The sequence below is a fragment of the Bemisia tabaci genome, chromosome 1 (genome assembly GCF_918797505.1).
Source record: "Bemisia tabaci chromosome 1, PGI_BMITA_v3".
Taxonomy (NCBI): domain Eukaryota; kingdom Metazoa; phylum Arthropoda; class Insecta; order Hemiptera; family Aleyrodidae; genus Bemisia; species Bemisia tabaci.
In genome coordinates, this window is record NC_092793.1 from 69,005,687 (window position 1) to 69,026,164 (window position 20,478).

The 20,478-nt window shown below is 34.3% G+C and overlaps 1 protein-coding gene across 3 annotated transcripts; it reads left to right on the forward strand.

The window, feature by feature from the left end:
* The first annotated feature begins 16 nt into the window (after positions 1–16).
* Positions 17–20,390, forward strand: LOC109031624 (ribosomal protein S6 kinase delta-1). Of its 3 annotated transcripts, none has more exons than XR_011900798.1 (15): positions 17–276; positions 974–1,128; positions 2,978–3,089; positions 3,543–3,640; positions 4,213–4,294; positions 5,205–5,379; positions 6,563–6,618; positions 7,431–7,559; positions 8,160–8,293; positions 8,707–10,111; positions 10,989–11,131; positions 11,764–11,980; positions 12,741–12,836; positions 13,862–16,417; positions 19,736–20,390. XR_011900798.1 is itself a non-coding variant. In XM_019043237.2 (15 exons), exons 1-14 carry the CDS (start codon positions 181–183, stop codon positions 13,958–13,960), a joined length of 2,997 nt encoding a protein of 998 aa, XP_018898782.2. In that variant the 5' UTR covers positions 17–180; the 3' UTR covers positions 13,961–13,998; positions 16,269–20,390. The 3 variants fall into 3 exon arrangements, 2 of the variants coding, with proteins under 2 accessions (XP_018898782.2, XP_018898781.2); XM_019043237.2 differs by having other exon boundaries at positions 13,862–13,998; positions 16,269–20,390; XM_019043236.2 differs by having other exon boundaries at positions 13,862–20,390.
* Positions 20,391–20,478: the final 88 nt, after the last annotated feature.

The window sequence follows — 20,478 nt, forward strand, 5'->3', positions numbered from 1 at the left end:
AATAAAATTCTGTGTTGTGTTTGTTTTGGTGATTACGTTTGGCGTCTGGTATCAACTACTACGATTTCCCAAATTCCCACGGCAAAATGAGGCATCTGTTTTATCTTAAGGTCGCGTTTTTGCCATTTTAATTTATCATCGGTAAAGCAAATTTGTTTTGTGCAATGTGGGATAAGTAAAATGTCTCACAAGAACGATAAGTGGGTTCGGCGATTTCTAGTAACTGACCCCACTCTTCATGCCAAACAGTTCACAATATACAAAGTGACATCTGTCGTAAGTGTTACACTTTTAACTTAGAACCCTCTTTTTATTTAAATCCCCTTTTATTTTTCTCGTCCTTGTTTTTGCTCAGATAATGGCCCAGAGCTCATTGTCGGATACTAACCTATAAGCTGCCCTACGCAAGCATGACTCTAGGACACTGGTGATTACGCGACATGAACATTCTGGCCACCTTGAAAGGGAATCCCAAATCTGTTCCAACAAGAATGCTTCTGAGGGGTGGCTGGGGCTTTCAGGCCTATCAGGGGTGATGGAATATCTTGACTGTAAGAAAGCCATTTTTCTTCAATTGAAAAATTGCAGACTTTCCCGAGCGGAAAGCAGAAAAAAATCTTATTTCAAAATTTTGGAAAGTGTAGGAGTGAAGATCCATTACAAATAGGCAGGCCAAGAAATTTGTACACCCTCTGGCCCACTATTACAAAACATATTTCGGAATCCCTTTATGTTCATTACCAGAGTTACAGGGTAGTAGTTGAGGCAAACTGTATCGCAACAGTTTAGTATCTTGTCTTGTAGTTAATTACTCCTCACTTTCAGATGTCCTGCACCACATCATAGTTAATCCTCCACCACTACAACAAAATTAAAGATTCATAACATCACTTAAACTCACCCTTATTCAAAGAAAAATTCATATTCATGAAATTTCCTGTGTGTTAGTGTCTGATCACACTCTTTATTTCAGGTGTTTCCACGTGGCATGCCAGAGGCAGCAACTAAGGTCATCATATGGAAAAGATACAGTGACTTTAAAAAATTACATGAAGAAATTAAAGTGCTTTGTAAAAGCTTGAAAATTCAAAACTTTCCCCGTCTGGAAAAAGCTACATATTTTAAAAGGTAAAGGCTACCAAGTCAATATTTTGAAAAAGTATATTTCTGAATGATTTAAGTACGTTTTTGCCTGATTTCACAAGGAAGCTTGTAGTAGCATTCATGAGTAGAAAGTTGTAAGCACATGAGATTTCTGAAAATGGACTTCGAAATTGAATCGGGACGTGTGGAAACCGCTTATGTCCATTTTTCCAGTCTTAAGTTTATTTGAGTTCATAATACTTTCAAAGAGTTGATATAACCATAAAAGCGATGAAGGGACTCGTTTTGGGATTAAGGAAACCCTAAGACGTGTTTTAATGTCATTTTTGTGGAAGGTTTTAATAGAAGTATACGGTGCAGCCTCCGACACCATTCTCAAACCAATAATTATATTAATGAGAAGTGTGATTAAAGTTGTATTGAATCTACCTAGGCGATACCCCTCCGAAGAACTGCCATCCCTTTTAAATGTCCCAACATTCAAACAGTTATACTATAAGGGACTCTTAAATATGCTCCCATCAGAGATGCCCAACTTCCAATTAGCATGCACAAGAGCTGGGGTCAGTAGAGCAGGTGATTGGCGAGCAATTCTACCGCCCATACGACTAGCACTCTCTGAGAAAAATATTGCCTACAATTTGCCTTTGGTGTTCAACCTACTGCCTGAAGCCTTCAGGTGTAGGTTGATCACCGAGGGACAGTTGAGTGCACCCAGTCTTCTCAGAGAGTGGCTTAGTAACATGTCCTAAAACGAGCAGCAATCCAAAGTCTCTCTATGCCTTCATGTCTAAATCATTAATTAGGGTCTTAAATTTTAATGTGTTCTTTCTTTTTCTTCTCTTTTGTTTTTTACTTTGTTATATTGTCACTAAGTTAAACTAAGTTCTTAGAAGACTGATTGTGAGCTGAGTAGGCAGTGGTGCCAATCGTCTATGATTTCTTTTATTTCTTTTTCAATTAGTTTATGTTTTACTACTTTTGCCACACGAGGCTAGACCTCTTGGCATTTTTTTATTTTGTAGTGGCCTTAATTTAATTTGTATTATGTTTTTTCTTTTATTAATAAAATGAATCTGAAAAAAATGAATCTGAAATCTGAGAAACTTCCGATATCCCATAAAGTTTCAAGGAACCAATTGGAAATGTCGTAGAACCTTTTTAATTGCAGTCTTGGGTTGAGTCTATTAGTTCTAGTGACGGTTCAGGTTCTGTGAAAGTCACAAGCTAGGTTCCAACTCCAGTAAATCATTCCGCTTTGTCAATTTCTGGCTTTGATTCTGGTTGTCAGCCTCAATTCTTGGAAGAAGAATTCCAAGGCATTCATGGATTTTCTTTTTGAGTGAGATTTGGTATACTGTCATGAGGAGGTTAATGCTCGAAATCTTTCAGTCTGTATGATTTAAGTTCTTACATGTGTGACAATTAATGTTAGAAACTCTTATATTTTCTACTCTTCATCACTCAATTTTCTAGATTTACCGAAGCATCAGGTGCCAATAATGAAAACTGAATGAATTACCTCAGTAACTTTTTTTCGTGTAAAGAATTTTTTTTTGAAAATTCAGTAGCATCTTCGCACCCTGAAATAAATATTATTATTTAGTATAATTTTATGTAGGTAGATGAATTCTTTTTAAATGATATCTTAGAAATAATTTTCAAAAAATGTTTTGATGGAAAATGTTGATTAGTTCTCTGTCAATTTTTAAAATATGAAACCGCAGAAATTTTTAAATTTGAGAAATGGGGTATGATTTCTCACCCCCGAGGATTTAAATTTTTTCCTTGCTACCAGTGATTAATTTCAGTGATTCTTTCTTCATACTTGTTCTAAGCCTACCTCTATTTTTTTCTCTTTTTTTTGCACCAGGTTTGACCCGTCAGTGATTGAAAGCAGACGGAAGGCAGTGCTCACAATGCTGGAATTCATCGCCGACAATTCTCTGTTGTTCACTTCTGATTTATTCACAAAATTTTTGCAGGTGAGCTCGTGAGTGATAACTTCTTTTCATTGGTTCCTCATAACAAACAGAAATGTTGACTTGTGACATGCCTTGCAGTAGTATTGATAAAAATGAATAACTTCGGCAATAACTTATCGAGTAAAAATTGGACACAATTGTTGACAGTGATCTAATATCCAGAAGCCCTACTCACATAGCGCCCCAAAGTTCCTTAGAACTCTACTGAACTGAGCACTGAAATTTCCTTGCACAAACTGCTGCTAAGTCATAACTTAAAAAGACTTTTAAATCCATTAAAAGAAGTGTGTAATGGATGAAGGGGTCAATTGACATTTACTCAGTGTTTTAATTAGCTTCTTTCTTTGCCATTTTCTATGCTAACACTTTCATGGCATCGCTCAGAGATATTCATATCCAGATCTTTGATCCAAGAGACCATCCGCTTCTCACCATATTCTCCATATTTTTTAGGGAAACAGCTACTTACCAGGAAACGATTCAGGAAGTAATGATGTGTCCTCTGTTGATTCATCACTGCCTAAAAGTTCGGATTTGGACAAATATCCTAAGTAAGTTGGTAAAATAATAAATTTACATTTTTTTTATTTTTAATTTTGATTTTTAGCCTTGCTTGAAAACATCTGTTTTAAATCTAATTTGTTCATTTGTAAAAATTACATCAGATATTTTGAGTCAACAATCCACTCTTTTTACAGGAACTTAATTTTATGCACTTTAAAATCTATGCACAAGTCTCACTGTTTCCAATTTTACTTAATGAGAAATTGTGGGACTCCATAACTTAGAACTAAGATAATGTGACCAACTTCTGTAAGTATCAGAAACTATTATTGGAGAACTCAAAGGTACCAACAACTCAATTTGTTTTAAAAAAAAAATAATAATAATTATCTGTTTACTATGGGGTGCTGAATTGGTATCCTGAATTTCCCAAGTCCTATAATGTGATACACATTCGTCTAGACTTGTTTTTTATGTGGAAAAATCTGGTGTTTCATAACCTTTGGCCATCGCTGTCTACTCCTAATTTGAAGTACTGTATAACTTCAAAATAAATTTTCTTTCACATCATCGAAGTTTTGTTCTCATCAAAGTTTTTTTCTTTTCTTTTAAATTTCAGTGATAGTGCATCCCACTGCTCTACTGACTCTAGGTGTAGTTCTGCTGTAGATAATGATTCTGCCATCTACTCTTCTGTTTTAGTGAGTACTATAATCAGATAACAATTATCAAACTTTTACTCTCATTACTTGGATTGGAACTCTTTTCAAAATTCTCTCCCAATGTAGAATCAAGACCAATGAATGTCTGAGTAACAATTTCATCTCCATTAGCTTAATTTTGCTCTCGATAACTGTGTCTGAAACTGCAGCAAATTGTAGCAGTTGCCTCACTTGCATATCAAGTATAAGGCCTCAACTGTAAAGCTCCGTGTGCTTTCAACTCTCTTGAAGATCAAGATTTTTGCTTTTTTTTGTAAAAAAAAAAAATAAAAAAAAACCAACATCATTGAATGACTGAACATTTTCTCAAATTAAACATTACTTAGCAGTATCTATCTATATTGGTATAACAGACTATCCATATTGATGTTTTCTCTTCGTTTTTTTTTTTTTTTTAATAATAATAAAAGCATGTATTTTTTTTATTGGATTCAATTTAAATTTATTCATTTAAAAGCTAGGCTTTAAGTGATTCTATACCCAAACACTGGCACACATTAAGGATAAAATATCAAATAGCCTTTTTTTTGCTGTAGGTAGATAGCACATTACCCATGTGAAATTTTTGTAAGTAGCTCTATTTGGTTACATGGTGTGTAAGAAGGGGTTTAATTTAGCAGAGTGGGCTTATTAACACGAGGATCAAACATTAATATGAGGATCAAACATTAACACGAGGATCAAACATATCTGGATGGCGTTTCCCCAGAAAGGGAGGGCTGTTGTTTGAATAGCTTTTTACCAAGTCAGGAAAATCAAATTGTCTTTCGTCTTTACATGTTTTTAACATTTAAAGTCAGTCAGTTACATCTTATTTGTTTGGAAAGATCCAATTTTCCCTAATGCATTGTCAAATTCCACATTAATGGTGTTGTTATTATTTTTGCAGAGTGTCGATGTGCCGTTTATTGATTCTCCTTCTGATTCAGTTTCCCATTTCAAGTTTGATGCTAAAGAATCACCCTATCACCCAAAATTGTCCGCTGATAGTTTGTTAAGTAATCAGTCTGTTGGGTCTGTGCCTTCGCCGATGATTTTTGAAAGTTCAAGGGACCAAAAATTCAGTGAGTGTCTTTACTGTTTATGTGTGATCTTCAATTCTGTGTCCCATCTATTGATTTCACAAGTATCATTATCAGCTCGGGGAGGTTTGTCCAAATAGTTGATTAATGAATGCCTTTGTGTTCCAAACAGGAAAGGTTTTCTTAATCCTACTCTCCTATTATGAGGTAGGTGGGGGTAAGAGTACGCATTTTTTGGGTTTTCCAGTATTTCTGTGACAGAATCGACATTCAAGGTGGGAAAAGTTGCCAGGCACCTACTGCAAGCCCTTGCGCACAAAGTCCTTGCGTTGTCTGAATTTAGAAATCAAATCCATGGCCGTGACGAATTGTTTAAAAAAATTTGAAAATGCCCACTTTTGCCTCCTTTAATGGGGCAAAAGTACGCAGGTGAATTTTTTTTTAAAAACATCTCCTGGACACCAAATCGCTGTTAAATCCCCGAAAACGACTGAAACTGGTCTCAAAGGGTTCCAATAGTGCCTAACCACTTTTACTGTGAAATTAAAAAAAAATTAATTCAAAACACATCTGTTTCGAACAAAACTTTGTCCACAAGTGATACTCAACCTTGTCAACAACCAACACCCGGTGCCATCATAAATTGAAACGAAGCGCGCACGAATAAGGCGGTGCGTACTTTTACCCAGCGTGCACTCTTGCCTTCACCTACCCTACACTATAAATTGTAATAAAAGTATCTGAAATTCACTCTGGCGGAATGTCAGGGTGTAAGAAATTAGGATATGCTCAACCTTTCATTATCATGTCCAAGATGTCTTGTGCTGCAATCAGCAAATATGCTGTATAACACGCCCAAAAATTCTCATTTTGTATTCTAGCTTTTACATGCCTCTATAAAATCAAACATGCAACCTAAAATTTGATACCTAATGCTGCAAACATCTGTGAACAAGAATTTGACCATCAGAGTGTGCATCAATCATATTACAGTTTCCTGGCCTGGCAATGGAAGGGTTATTACACATGCAAACAATTTTAGTGAATAGTAAATTTTAGGTGTGAATCAAATTATATCTCCAAGGCTTCTCAGAACACCACACTGCTCTTTCCAGAACTAAATATTATATGAAGATTTTATTTTGATCTCTGTGTAGCTGCAGTAGTTTATGCATGCTTTATTTGTTAGTTTTGTTCAATGGTTTTCTTGCAATTATTGTTTCAGAATTTGCTCCCTCTACTTGTAGTATCCATGAAAAATTTGAAGATGGTCTGAATCAGGTCAGTTCTGTCTCTCAAGTTCTTTTTGCTAGTGGTAGCGTCAATTTTTTAGTTAATTTTAATCTCACATCACTCACATAATATTTGAATGTAAGGCACTGGAAAGGAGAAGACCTGAAATACTGGGCACAACTGACTGTATGACTGTTTTTCACTCGCGGAATGTGCTAGCGCTTTGTCACACCTTCATAGGGGGACAGAGTTTCTACAAATGTAACCCAAGGAGATAACTGGTCACGATAAACACCTTAGAGTTTCTGTGTTTTGGGCTTTGTACCCCAGGTGTTAAATCTATCTATCTATCCAATCTCTTAGTATTACCAAACAATCGCTATGTTGCTACACAATCTTGAAGAAATCAGGAAATTAAATATTATATATTGTGCTCCTAGCTGTGTGAAGTCAATTCCAGTTTCACTTGTTGAGTCCAATTACAATTTTGTGGATAACGAATCTCATCCTCTGTTGCAGTCAGAAGATTCATTTTCTGTAAAAATTGATTTTGTATATCTGCTGAGTATGTAGGACAGATTACCGAGCAAAGCTGTTGATCTTTCAAAATTCACTGATTTTTTTACCAATTCTTTCAATGATTCGATAATGCAAGGGCTATCTAATTAGGACTATCAAAGAATTGGACTAATTGTTAAGGATGTGGGGGTGGAGGAGGGGGCAAAAAACTTTTCGAACAACTTTTGCATTATTAATTATGTGAGCTAGGAAAAAACCGTACTATTGTTTATTGTATCATTACTTATGTATTTGTATACATGAGATTTTAATGTCAAAAACTTTGGTTCTTTTTTTCTTAGTTTGACTCGGATGTTGCATGCCGAATCAGCTATCGTCAACAAGATCTAAGCAGATTTCAAATCATTGGTATTCTCAAACATCTCATGTATGTTCAAGACAGGATCAGCAAGCAATTTTATCTCATAAAGGTAATATCATCATTTGAAACTCGTGCCTAATGATAATATCTGAAGAGTCTGCGATAGAAATACATAGTTTGAACCTTTCAGGAGTCAGCTGCATGGGAAGCTCCTTTTGTCAGCCAATTTAATCATGAAAGAATCTTTGTAATCTGTTGACTGTTCAACAAATTTGCTCAGATTTTAATCAATGATTTTTAAAATAGAGAGTTGAACCAGTGAAAATGAGGGAAAACCCTTACAAAAGATTAACATTACTCAAGTAAGAAGGGTTAGCGATTTCCAAGTTAGCATTAGTTTGAGAAAACGAAGCCTTGACAATCGTACAACTATCTTTAATGAGATGAAACGGCTAATGACAGAAACAGACGGTCTAGGTAAAAATGGCTCACCCAGCAAAATCCTTGATTCCATTTTCAAAATCCATTTTTTATCGGAAAGCTTTAAGTGAGCTCGACTAAGATTGTTTTTCTGTCTTATAGGAAAAATATGAAAACTTAATTTTCAAATAACCCTTACTCCTCTCATAACCTTTTTCCATGAATTGCCTTGCAAAAAAAAATCATCTTTTTTCTTTGTTTTTTACTCTTCTTTTTTTTTTTGTCATAGGGTGTTCCTAAGAGTGTTGACTCCAACAACTGGAACAAGGCCAATATCTTACCACATTGTACTACGAATATGGTTCGCCTTCACCATGCTGTGGAAACAGATTCATCTTTGTACCTTATTTTGGAATATGTTAAGTACGTTTTTTTCCTTTCATATTTAAAAAATGTTCAAAAGTTCCATCTTAAATCATTTAAAACGAAACAAATTCATCTTGGATTTTCAATGGAGGGATTTTGTCGATGAGAGTTCAACATATTTTAACAGTAAATATATTTTTAGCATCAAATTACTCAAGAAGCAAAAATCACTTGCTGCTCAGCCTGTGCCAAAGCAGTTTACACACTTCAAACCTGCAACAGCACTGATCAGCGGCTGTCACCTTTTAGCATTAAAAGTAAATAGAAGATTCAAGGTGGCAAATCTTTGAAAGGTCTCACTCTGAAAGTGTTTAAATGTAATTATCGTAGACTCTAAATGTGTTGAAATTAAAAGTCTAATTTGAAGCCTGCATTAAAATACTAACTTCTTCTTTCCTTTTTGTTTTCAGACATGTAAAACTATGGGACCACCTAACCAATTACTTCAATCAAAGATCTCAAAAAAAAGAGACAGCAACAGGTCCATCAGAAAGACAAAACTCTCTTGCAACAAAATCAAAATTCAATTGCCTGCTTGGCAGTCCTCTGCATTCCAATAAATTCAAAGACAGCAGTGAATTTAGTCAAAAAGATAGCTATTCTGAATTGATACGCAGTTATCGTGCTGAATCTCAAAAAATATCCACTAGTTTACTCAGTATTCCTAGCAAAGTTCTGAATAAAGAGCAAACTTTCAATGATGTCCTTGAAAAAAAGGTCAAGCATTTAGAATATGAAACGCCTCTTTTGGAAACAGGGTCACAAGAAGAGGACAATTTCAACAAACTAATGAAGAAGATTGATCTCTTTATGGAAAGCAAAGAGAGAGAGACCTTTTCCAAATCAACTCCAGATATTACCTCAAACTTAACCTCCTCTGGTGCTAAATCTGAATCGGAAGCAGCTGTGACTGATGGAAAGTGGTTGACCTCTTCTGAAGTATCCAATAGCTTTAGTAACAAATTCGATAGTTCCTTAATCAGTATAGATTCAATTAGTGAGAGTTTGGACGATGCAAGCTCGAAATATGTAGATCAAGGTGACTCTAGTAGTAAGACAGAAGTAATGGAAAACAATTTAGACTTTAGTTTTAGTGAAAAAATTTCTTTGAAGGAAACCAGCTCGAGGATTTCTAAATGTGACTCACATTCAGTTAGTAATGGCTATGATGAAAATGACCACGCAAGTGCAATTAACCCTGATAGTGATATTGAGTTAATCAAAGACAGTTGTTATAAGGTGCTCAACAAAATTGAAGCTGTTCTCAATAAAAAGACAGATGAGCATCATGAGGATGCAGAGAGGAGTCTTGATCCATCTCATTCAAATCATGCAGAAGAAATTACCTTAACAGAAACAAACACAGATGATCTCATTGAAAAAGCTCAACAGCTTCTAGACTCTGTAAATGAAACATTGCAACAGTGTGATAAACAAGTGAATAATGAAAATTCCCATTCAACTAAAGTCACAAAGTACACAAAGAGTATTAAACATCACCCTAGTTTTGAAAGTATATTTGAAAGGAATGCAATTGTTGACTCGAGAAGTATTGCTGCCTCAGCTGCCATTAAACCTGTTTTAAGGAGTACTCTAAGTGAAAAAGGCTTGTTTGAAAAGAAAAGAGAAAATGAGCACAATATTTCTTCAGTAAACGCTGGAAGAAAGCTTGCTCAGGACAGGTCTGAACTGATTTTTAAGGAAAATAATGATTTGACTGTTGATCTCACTACAATCAGACGTGAAACTCGGAGAAAATCTGATGACTGGAAAACGGCTTTCTCAAACATGGAACATGCAGCTTTGTCACCACAGGTACGCCATTCTCATGCCATCCATTCGTGACATCAGAGGGCTCAATTCAGCTGGGAGGGAAAAAGTGATTGGTAATCTGTAAAGTGCAATACTGATAGTATAAAATTGAAAACTTTTGATTTTTAACATATTACTTTGATAATTGACCTCATCCTCTGGAGTTGACTTACATTTCAAAATGATGGAGAAAGTTCAAACCCTATTTTATTAAATAGATGTGAGTCATTCACAACATCAGGGACCTTAGCCCTTAGTGCTGATGAATTTCAAATTTATACAGTAAAAGCTTTGTGTAAAGGAGTATATTTTAAACATTTTAGCACAAAATAATCCCCACAATAGCCTAAAAAAGCCAAAAATAGCCTATGCAAGGCCGTCTACAGGAGAAGGGATCTCAGTGCAGAGGAGTGATCCATAAACATTTTGCAACTATCAATGCCAAAAAATGTTCAACCAAACCGGAGTTTGACCATTTTTAATTTCAAAAAGCGTAGTTTTGAGAAAACGCGTGTAGAAACTCTAATCTGCCTTGTTCAGTACACAGAATCGCTTTCGTTTAGAACTTTAGAACCTTAGAATGTATAAAACTTTACGTTTAATTTGTACACCAAAACTGACAAAATTGCTCACACTATGGTTTGTAAGACGTTTCAAAGAGTTTTTCGTTGAAATCTCAAAATCCAATTCTTTTACCTGACTTGACAAAAATAGCTGTGCTGAAAATGTTGCTTCCATAGAAGAAGATTCCTTTTCTTTTGGATGTTAACGTATGAAATTTTTAATTGCCTCCTTCAGGACCAAAAATTTTCGGATTTTTCTCATTGTAACTTGATGCAAATTCAATGCTGACCTTTAATGAAGAAACTTTCCATTTCAGATTGTGATGAATGAAGATTCGACTTTCAATTTTAATATGCTGTTTGCTGATCCAGTTTCTGTCACGGAGGATAAAATTCGACTTTGGGCTGCTGAAATACTCATTGCTCTTGAAAATCTTCATCAGAGAGGCATTGTTTGTTGGCAAGTATTTTTTACATGATGCTTGACTTAATAGTCCTGACATTTTATGATAAACAAAGTAACTTAAAACAGCGTGTTTTATATTGCGAGTTGCTCATGACAGTCTCTGTATACCAAAAAAAAGTCTTCAACAAGACATTAAAGGGAAGATCCTTTATTGGGATTCATTTCTCAAAACTGAACGATATGGAAGCAAGTGTTTGAGGTGTTTTATTTCTTATTTTTGCAACTACATATCTACAGGTTCAAGGCTTGAAACCTCTTACTGTACTTCCAAAATCAATCATTTCAATGGAAAAAAGTCCAGAAAATTTAATCAGCTGTAGGTTAGAAGCAAAAATTTGTTAGCTTTCCTGTAGCTGAAATGATGTTGACAGGAAATGTCAATATATTCAACATGGTTTTAAAATACCTTTTGTTTGTAATTCGTAACAGCAGCTTTCCAAAGAATGTTTAACAAAGTTCTGTGTTTATGTTTCGTTTTTCATTTAATCAAACCATTCCATAACTTTTCTAAATTAACAGTTCTTGCTGTTGTCTTCTTACCCTCTTCTTACTCCAACTTGAGCGGTTCGGCTAAGAGATCTTGTGCGAGAGTGTTCTTATAACCATGTTTCCGATTTTTTCTTCAGGGACCTACATCCTGATAACATCCTCTTGAGCCATGATGGGAAGATCAAACTTACATATTTTTATCGGCATGGTAAAGTTCTGCCTATCTGGAGTTCGGTTGTTTTAGAGGGTTATCATGTTGCTCCTGAGTTATTAGTGGTTCCTCCTGCTCCGCCAGATGAATCCCAAGACTGGTGGAGCTATGGTGTTCTCTTGTTTCATCTTTTAAGTGGGAAGGTAAGGATACCCTTTTTCCTTATGTAAGAGAGGTATAGTATGTTTACTAATAATTTTCAAAACTGATCAATCTAAAACTAAGGACAGATATTAGAAAATGTTGTGACTTTTGACTAAAAAGACTTTTAGGTGACGATTGTGTTGTTGTTTTTTTAATACTACGTACAAGCACCCCACAAGAAGTAATCCTATGCTGTATCAGTCAGAGTCCCATGCCCCGCAGTTCCTACTGCACTCTAGCCTCAGACAACCGTTGTTTTGAGACCAACAAATTTGGGTCATCTGACCGGGAATCAAATACAGAATCGAAAATCTAATTCTACAGGAATTTTCAAATTTAAGAGAGAGTTAAATTTAGAATAAGTCTTTTCATTTTTAATTTTTTTTTGTGTGTATTTTTTTTTTTTTGTGTCTATGACTCCATAATTCAAATTTAAAATGGTCTACAAGTCAGTTCTTGAGGCTAAAATAAATACTTGTATGTTCTACAACATGAGCTGGAAATCAAAATCCTCCAGAGGTCATCTCTTTGAAAATATTTTAAAAAATTAGGTATTTTTCTATAATCATGACTCTAGTTTGGACAAAATGTGGCTATTTTGTGAAAATTTTCCATCAAATTTGTGAGAATATGAGGAGGAAAAAGAAAGACCTCAACAGATTTTCTTTTACATTTTTAGCTCTGTTGACTTAATTTTCTAAGCTTACTTATAAAATTACCGACAAATTTTTTCACTCTTTTGTCGATTCTCCTTTGCAGAGTTTGTCAAGTCATCATCCTGAAGGTTTTCATCCTCATACGGTGGTTAACATTCCAGATACTGTTTCCTGCAGCGGAAGTTCACTCCTTTCCCAGGTATTTCAGTTCCCTGTTCTTTTGCGGATGCTTTGGAATATCAAAACCATCAAATATTTAAATTTTGATTGGTTGTAAAATTATCTTTGGACGGCATCTCTTTGCACGCATTGAGGTTACATGAATGTATTCATGCTAAAAGAAGCAACATTGTCATAATTAAATCCAAAATAACTATCCTGAAACTAATCCTAACTGAAAATTCTATGTACATTGCTCCATTTAATTGAGTGCTTATGGAGTCCTTTTTAACATGAATACGTCCACATTATTTATAAATATTGCTAGACCAAGTATTTACCTAGAGGCAAATCTGCGGCGAGCTCTAGTCTTTCTTTTAGCTAGTTACTAGCTTTCAAGGCTGAAGTAACCCAAAGTATGAGGTACAGCCCTTTTTTGGGGTATCCCAGAATGATACCAACTGGTACTCCAACTCAGAAACCAAACTTTATATTAAGTTGATTTTGGCCTCTTTTAAAAGTGGTAAAAAGCTGTTTATTAGGACAAACATATCTTGTTTGCGGTGTCTGAATATCTCCGCCTCTATGTTATTTTTTAAAGGAGAACAAATCGTCATCATTCCTTGAAGTTTTTGCAGAATTTTCTTCGCACAGAGAAGAAAAATCACGGCAGTTTTAAAGAATTGCCGTTGAGTAGTTTTCTGTTTAAAAAATAAAGTATGACAGGAAGACTGCAACGTCGCAAACTGGGATATGTGATTGCCAACTTATACCGTCGATAAGCTTATTTGAATTGAAAAGGATGAAGTTATGGTGTTTTGAAAAAAGAGTTTATGAAAATTACCTGAAAGTTACTTTTTTTTTTGGATCATGTCAAAACAATGGATGTAACGCGTTTCTTTCCTCACCTTGCAGGAAAAGACGTCATATTGCATTCACCTCTGCCTTAAAATAAACAAATTGGAAACTGCAACTACCTCTTTGTTTCTATATGCTCCTTCTCCCCTAGAGAAAGAGAAAACATGTATTTTTATACTAATACTCTTTGTGCTTCCTTATTTTCAGCTGTTAAAATATGACCCCAGGGAGAGATTAGGCTCTGGACCGAGAAGAGCTGAAGAAATTAAATCTCATAGTTTTTTCAACAACTTTAAGTGGGGTTGACCAATGCAGTTTTCTCCACACACTTCCGAATTTCAATGGTATGTCATGTTTAAAACTTCATGCCGTTGTTAAAAAAATGTTAAACATTCCTATTACCATTTTAAAGAGCATTTATTCAAGCTCCGATAAAATCGTTCATAGTATTTGGAAAAGTATTGTCTATTCCTCTGCAGTCTTGTAAAGCCTTAGCCCTCTCAGTCCCTATTGAAGTTGATTTGGAAAATTTTGCTGGAGATAAAATTTTAATCTCGTTTCTGCTTTAAAAAGATTTATAAGGATACAACTGTACTAAGATTCATTGACTGTCATATTGCACTAATGACTTGTTTGTTCCATTCGAATGTTTAGATTTTATTAGATTGAGGTTAGAAGCTGATGATTGAGCTGCTGGATAACTACTTATCCCAATTTCTCAAGTGAGGGGATTAGTGTCGCTATTGCTATGTAGTGCAGACAACAATATTTAAGGCTTGAAAAATAGATAATTTAATGTCAAAGAAAAAAGGGGAAACTCAAATTCAAAGACGAGTACACTTTAAATGATGGAATTCTCTTGTTTCAAGATTTTCTGTAGAAACTGCAGAACATTCAGAAATGATTTTGTTGGTAGTATGAACCACTCTGTATCTTGTCTAGTATCCTCTTGGTTTGATGCTGAAGAGAATATATTTACAGTTAGCAGCTTTGGTTGCAGTTAAACATAGGTAGAACTATATTTTGTTCAGGAAACGAACCAATCTAAAATAAGTACAATACAAAATGAATAATTTGCTCAAATATTTAATACCCAATAAAAATTCAATGAAGAAAAATTTTAAAAACAAGCTTGCGGTTGACAAATTTCAAATAAGAAAACTCAATTACACGGAAACTGCTTTCCATTCTTGTTTGTCTTACAGAGGGTACTCATCTTATCCGTGGTAATTTACGTACATACACTCCCTTTTCGTTTAATGTAAAAAAATAAAAATATTCTTACATTTAGTGGCTTTGGTGACATTCAAAAATCAATAAATATAATTGAATAATTTTTAACAATGAACAAGCATAAAAACATTAAATAAAAAATTGAATAAATGAAATAAATAAACCACATAAACAAAATGGCTGCAGTTTCACATAATCCATGAGTCTGATGATTTTGCCTCAGACTGAGACAAAGAAAGTAGACAGATCTTACCTCAAAACCAATCCTAGCAAGTTCCTCATCGGCAGAATAGGAGTTATCGGCTCCTTTAAGAACGGCTCAGAAGGCTTTTTCATTTTTGAGGGAATAGGGGAAGAACTCGATTTCAGTTTCTTCTAAATATTTTTGAATTAGTCTATAAGTTTGAGGGGTGTCGACTGTGACTTTGTGGTATTGGCCTTCATTTTTGACTACAAAGGAATCCGGTTTAGCATCGGCCCTGTGAAAGTTTAAGACTAACTTTTTAAGATTGTCTACAATGTCACTAGAAAAGGGGGGAGGTTTCAGGAATCGGTGTCTCTTCTGGTAGTTCACTAAATTTGGTAATTTTATTGGTGTGTTGTGGTCTGTTATCTTGGATTTGGGAAGGGTCAATAGGAGTTTGTTTAAACGACTGACTGTCCACTTTCAAGGACAGATACTTTCTTTTCAGCTCTTCTTTTAAAGTTTGTGGAACTTCCTCTACCTTCTCGGGGATCAAATCCTAGTCCGTCCTGGCTGATACGGAGCCTTCTCCTTTCAGCGTATCAAAGATGGGTTGTGCAAGCAGCTGAAAGCCTACACCGTTCAATGCAATGAAATGGACGACTATCCTTAGTAATGGTTGCCAAATATGCCTTCTTCAACGCATCCGAGTTCATGACTATTGACAATGTTTTAGATTCTCAACTCGGTGGTTCCCTTGTTGAAAATTTCGTTGCAGAAAAGGATGCTAAACGAGATATAGAGTAGAGTAGTAAATATTACCAACAGATTTAAATCTAAAATGTAGAACTGTAAATTATATTGTTTTGTAGCTGTTACATCGGCCTTTAGAGGAAAAGTCACTCAAGCAAAAGAGGAAATACTTGGCTCTGGGCGTCCTAATTTTTCCTATTTTCTATTTTTATATTGATTGTGTCCTCCTATTTTGAAGTCTATTGTTAGGCTCTTATCTGGATGGAATTCCTCTTTCTTAGGATTCTCTAAATTTTTCATAAAACTTGCCTTGACTCTGCCTCAAGATATGAGATGGAGTGAGAACTTGAGGTGGTAACTTACAATTTTCAGTACAACAAAAATATTTGACTCAAACTCAAAATTATGTATTTCCTGTATATGAGATCATCCGCTTCCTTACAGACTGCTGAGACAAAATTCTATTTTATAATTTACACTTGAAAAGATTCCTGGAAAGTTCGGAGTAAACCAAGTCCAAAGCTGCCAGCAGTGCGGTTTTTGTGAATAAGCTGAGTGCCATCATCTGTTTGCCTCTACATGAAGCAAACATTGTAAATTATGATTTTTTTTTCTTTTCACAAAACACTTAATTTTTCGACATTTTTAAGGACATTTTAAAATTTTGAAATTATATGAATATAACATCCTTTGAATGGATGCCGAAGTAGACTTATTCCAGTTGCATTGTCTTGTAACTTTCCAGCATTTTTCTTTCTTTTACGATTCCTTATAACCAAACTTTAAAATGCTCTTAAAGACTCAATTTTTGGGTGTTTTTTGCGCCAATTGTTTCAGAATCTTGTCTCATTTTGTAAAATTTGATCCAATTCATTAAATTGCAATGTAATGAGAGTCAATTATCGCAATTGAATTTTATTTGATACCTACATTTCCACTTGGTGAAATTTCAAAGGAATCTAATTTACCAAAATGAGTGCCAGTGCTTAAGTACATCAATTCGAATTTTTCTCAATTATTCCTGATGTTGATTTACGCCTTCTGTAGTTATCATCAAACAACGTTGGGACATTGACAGAACTTAACTTCCAAGACCGTTTCTTAATATTTATTTATTATTATATCAATGCTAAAAGGAACCATGTAACCCTATGCTTATATGTAGCTCCTTTTAGCATAAATACGTCCACTTTTTTGCTCCATATCATGACTTTAAATGGATATGTATGCCCAAAATTATGTACAAATCAAAACAATTTCATTCCAAGTCTCCTGGAATACTGGTTTTCTTCTATTCATTAATTAAAGTCATATTTCTGATTTTACTAAGGATCCACTGAGGGGTAAAGACTTTGAATTTGATTACCAAGGTTTTTATTGTAATTAAATATATTTTTCGTTTGGATCAAGCAGTGCCCATCCACCGTACATTAAAAACTTCTTGAAAGTAATTAGATAGTGTTAAGTATGTTTCACAGAAGAATGGAAGGACGATATGATGTAGAGTCATGAGAACATTTATTCTGTAAGGGATTTAAACAGAAAGCAAGCTAGGACGAGAGTAAGTATATTCACACGGCATTAATAGGTAGGTATATTATACAGTATTGCATTGGGATGGTCAAACAGGAAGGGTCCTTTGGTTTGTTGCGCAAGTGGACCACCGGCGTAATTGCAGGGTTGCCATATACATTGCTCTCAGAAGACTTCAAAAATGATAAAAAAGAAAAAAAACAATATTTTCTCAATTTTAATGAACATCCATTGTCTTTAGAGGACTAGGTAATTTTTAACTTATTCAAAAGATTGTAAAAGACGTGGAATACTGAAAGTGTTTAGTATCAATTTTTACTCTAAAAATTATAGAAAAATGTATTTGTTTATAAGAGCAAAAATGCAAATTCTGGAAATCACTGCGATGCTCTGAGTGTCTCAAATTACTGCTGTTATCAAAGATTTAGATAAGGGCAGCTCAGAAGGAAATAAGGTCAATTCTGAACAAGTAATCAGTAAAACCTCCCCAGTCACAACTTATTTATCAGTCAGTACCTTTGGAACAGAATTTATTTTCTTGTATCACCATACTAATTTATTTATAAGGAATCTCTACAAGTCGATCGTTATTCTGTGCTAACTGATATTATTGTGCCTTTGTGTAAATGTGCAGGGTTCCCATGAATACCCTGTCAATATTGAATTTTTAACCGAACTTGTTTTGGCAAGAGCTCAGATACCTAGTTTTATAAGATCCCATCACACAATTAATTGTCTTATTTAACTCATTTTATGTTGTAATTACTATGAAGTCAATTCTTATTTTGTTGAACTATCATGGTGTGATTAATAGGAACCTATCCACTAAAATAATATTGGGGTGCTTTCATTTTTCAACATGGACCTAATCTGTTATTGCAAAATCCATTTCTTATCGATTTTTTTTTTTTTCTAAAAAAAATAAGAAAATAGTGCTTCTGAAAAATCATGTTATTGATCAGAAAATAGTATTAAAGAGTTAAATGCCATTTTAATGTAATGCGTCAACATTAATTGTAAGATTTTTAGTGCTTCTGTGACTCACTTTGTTGCACATGTTATTTGTCGGTGTCATTATTAATTGAGACCTAATAATTTCTATGAGGCAAACCAGTACTGCTATGTAACTGCATAAATTTGCAAAATATAGTTTAGCAAAGTTGCAGTGTCTTTATGTACTTTCTAAATTATTAACAACTTTTCAAGTTTCTAATTCCTTGTTTTCTCATGTTAGCTTTTGGATAGCTTTTTAGCGGTGGATCTTTTTACCTCTCTGCACAAAACCACACATAATTTTACATATTTGACAATTGCATACAAAGGTATTTTTATGTGCTATATTTGGTCTTTGCCATAAATCTTGAACAGATTCTCATATAAACTGGGTCACTCAAGTATGAAATTCATACTATTTTTAGCTTTTAAACAACTTCTCAAACAAGGAGGACGTATTCATTGGGAGCAAGTATTGTTATAAATCCATTCAGACAGCAGGATAGAAAAAGTTAATTATATGGTTGATTGCTCGAAATCACCTGAAGTTAGATCGCAAGAGCAGTAAGATCACTGCAGTCTCCTTTTATTTTTTTATTTTCGAAAACAGACAATGCCTTTTCTCGAGCAGATACAAATAAAAAAAAATAAAATAATGGAAATAGAATAAGCAAGGCAAACTTTTCATTTCAGCAATTCTCGAGAGCTTAGACGAAAATTTTCAGTAAAAAGAAAGTTACTTTCCGTACTTTCCTCCTGATGAATAGTGAACGGCTGTTACAGACGGTTTCTCTTCAGTGCTGATTTTCAGGGCACTTCGTAGGTGTCTTTTTTGTATGCATCAACTTTCTTTTCTCTCCGTTTGATTTGGATATTAAATCAGGAACTGATCTGGGGTCCAAAATATGAGAATAAATGTAATGGCAAACTTTTGCTTACTCTCTTTTTTACTTATCTTTTAATTGTACAAAAGGTCTAATTTTTTTAAAAAAAATTCTTACTCTGAAACAATGTTGCAGTTCAAAAAAAATTATCAAGATAAAGACTTGCTTTTATTTTTGGTCCTGATTGTTAAATTTGTGAAGTTCAGACTATAATCATTCCGGACTTTTCAGTCCATCATCAGGTCGATACAATAATAGCGATTGCCTGATAAATTTATGAAACCTTTCAACCTGAAAGAAAATTACTGATCAGTAAATTATTGGAACATTGGAAAAAGATAAATATCACCTCCTTTTAAAGCTTTTGACTAGCTGTTAAACACCTCCTTGCAAAATCTGTCAAAAATATAAGAAGGTTGTGTTGTTTCATTTCCATATGCATCACAGTATGAGTACCATCACATCGATTTTATAGCAGCATTATATTTTATTGTGTTATAGACAGAAAGACGTCCACTTCAGATCTTAACACGGTCGTTGGGGAAAAATGACAATAGATGACTGATTTATTTATGGGTGTGGTGAATGAACGAGGAAAACACTGGTTGACTACACCATAACAACTCTATTTTAGAATAACGCGGAACACAAATGTGGCTAATGAGTTGTGCAGACAGTAAGGGCAGACCATGGCAGAGACAAATTAGACTAAACATCCAACAGTTTGACTGGTGAGGAGGGCAATTCTAACACTTAAATGATATTTTTTTAAAATAAACATGGTCGATCCTTTTTTGTGCGATGTCAGAAACTGAGAATCAGAGTTTTCTATTTTCCGTAAAAGAATGAAGGAAGAAAAATGAGTCCCTAATTTTTTTAATGTTTTTTCACTTTTTTCTTTTTTTTTCACATCAATAAAAGCTGGTAAATGCTCAATGTTGAAAAGTTTCAATAAAGTGTCTGCCTTTCATTTTTTGTGTTTGTTACTAATTTTGTAAGATAGGTGCATTTTAAGAAGAAAACCAAAGACCTATGCAAAACTTATTGTTTGTGTTTTTAGATTTGTTTCTTAACGATCTATTTTTAGTGTTATTGCATTATTTTTGTTACAATATTACTCTGTACAGTTCAAATAAAACATTCTTTTTGTTAAATACATTTTGACTTTGATTAACATCTCATTTTTCCAGGAAAATTTAGTATTTCAGAGAGAAGACTTGCCTTCAAAAACTTTTCTCTCCAAG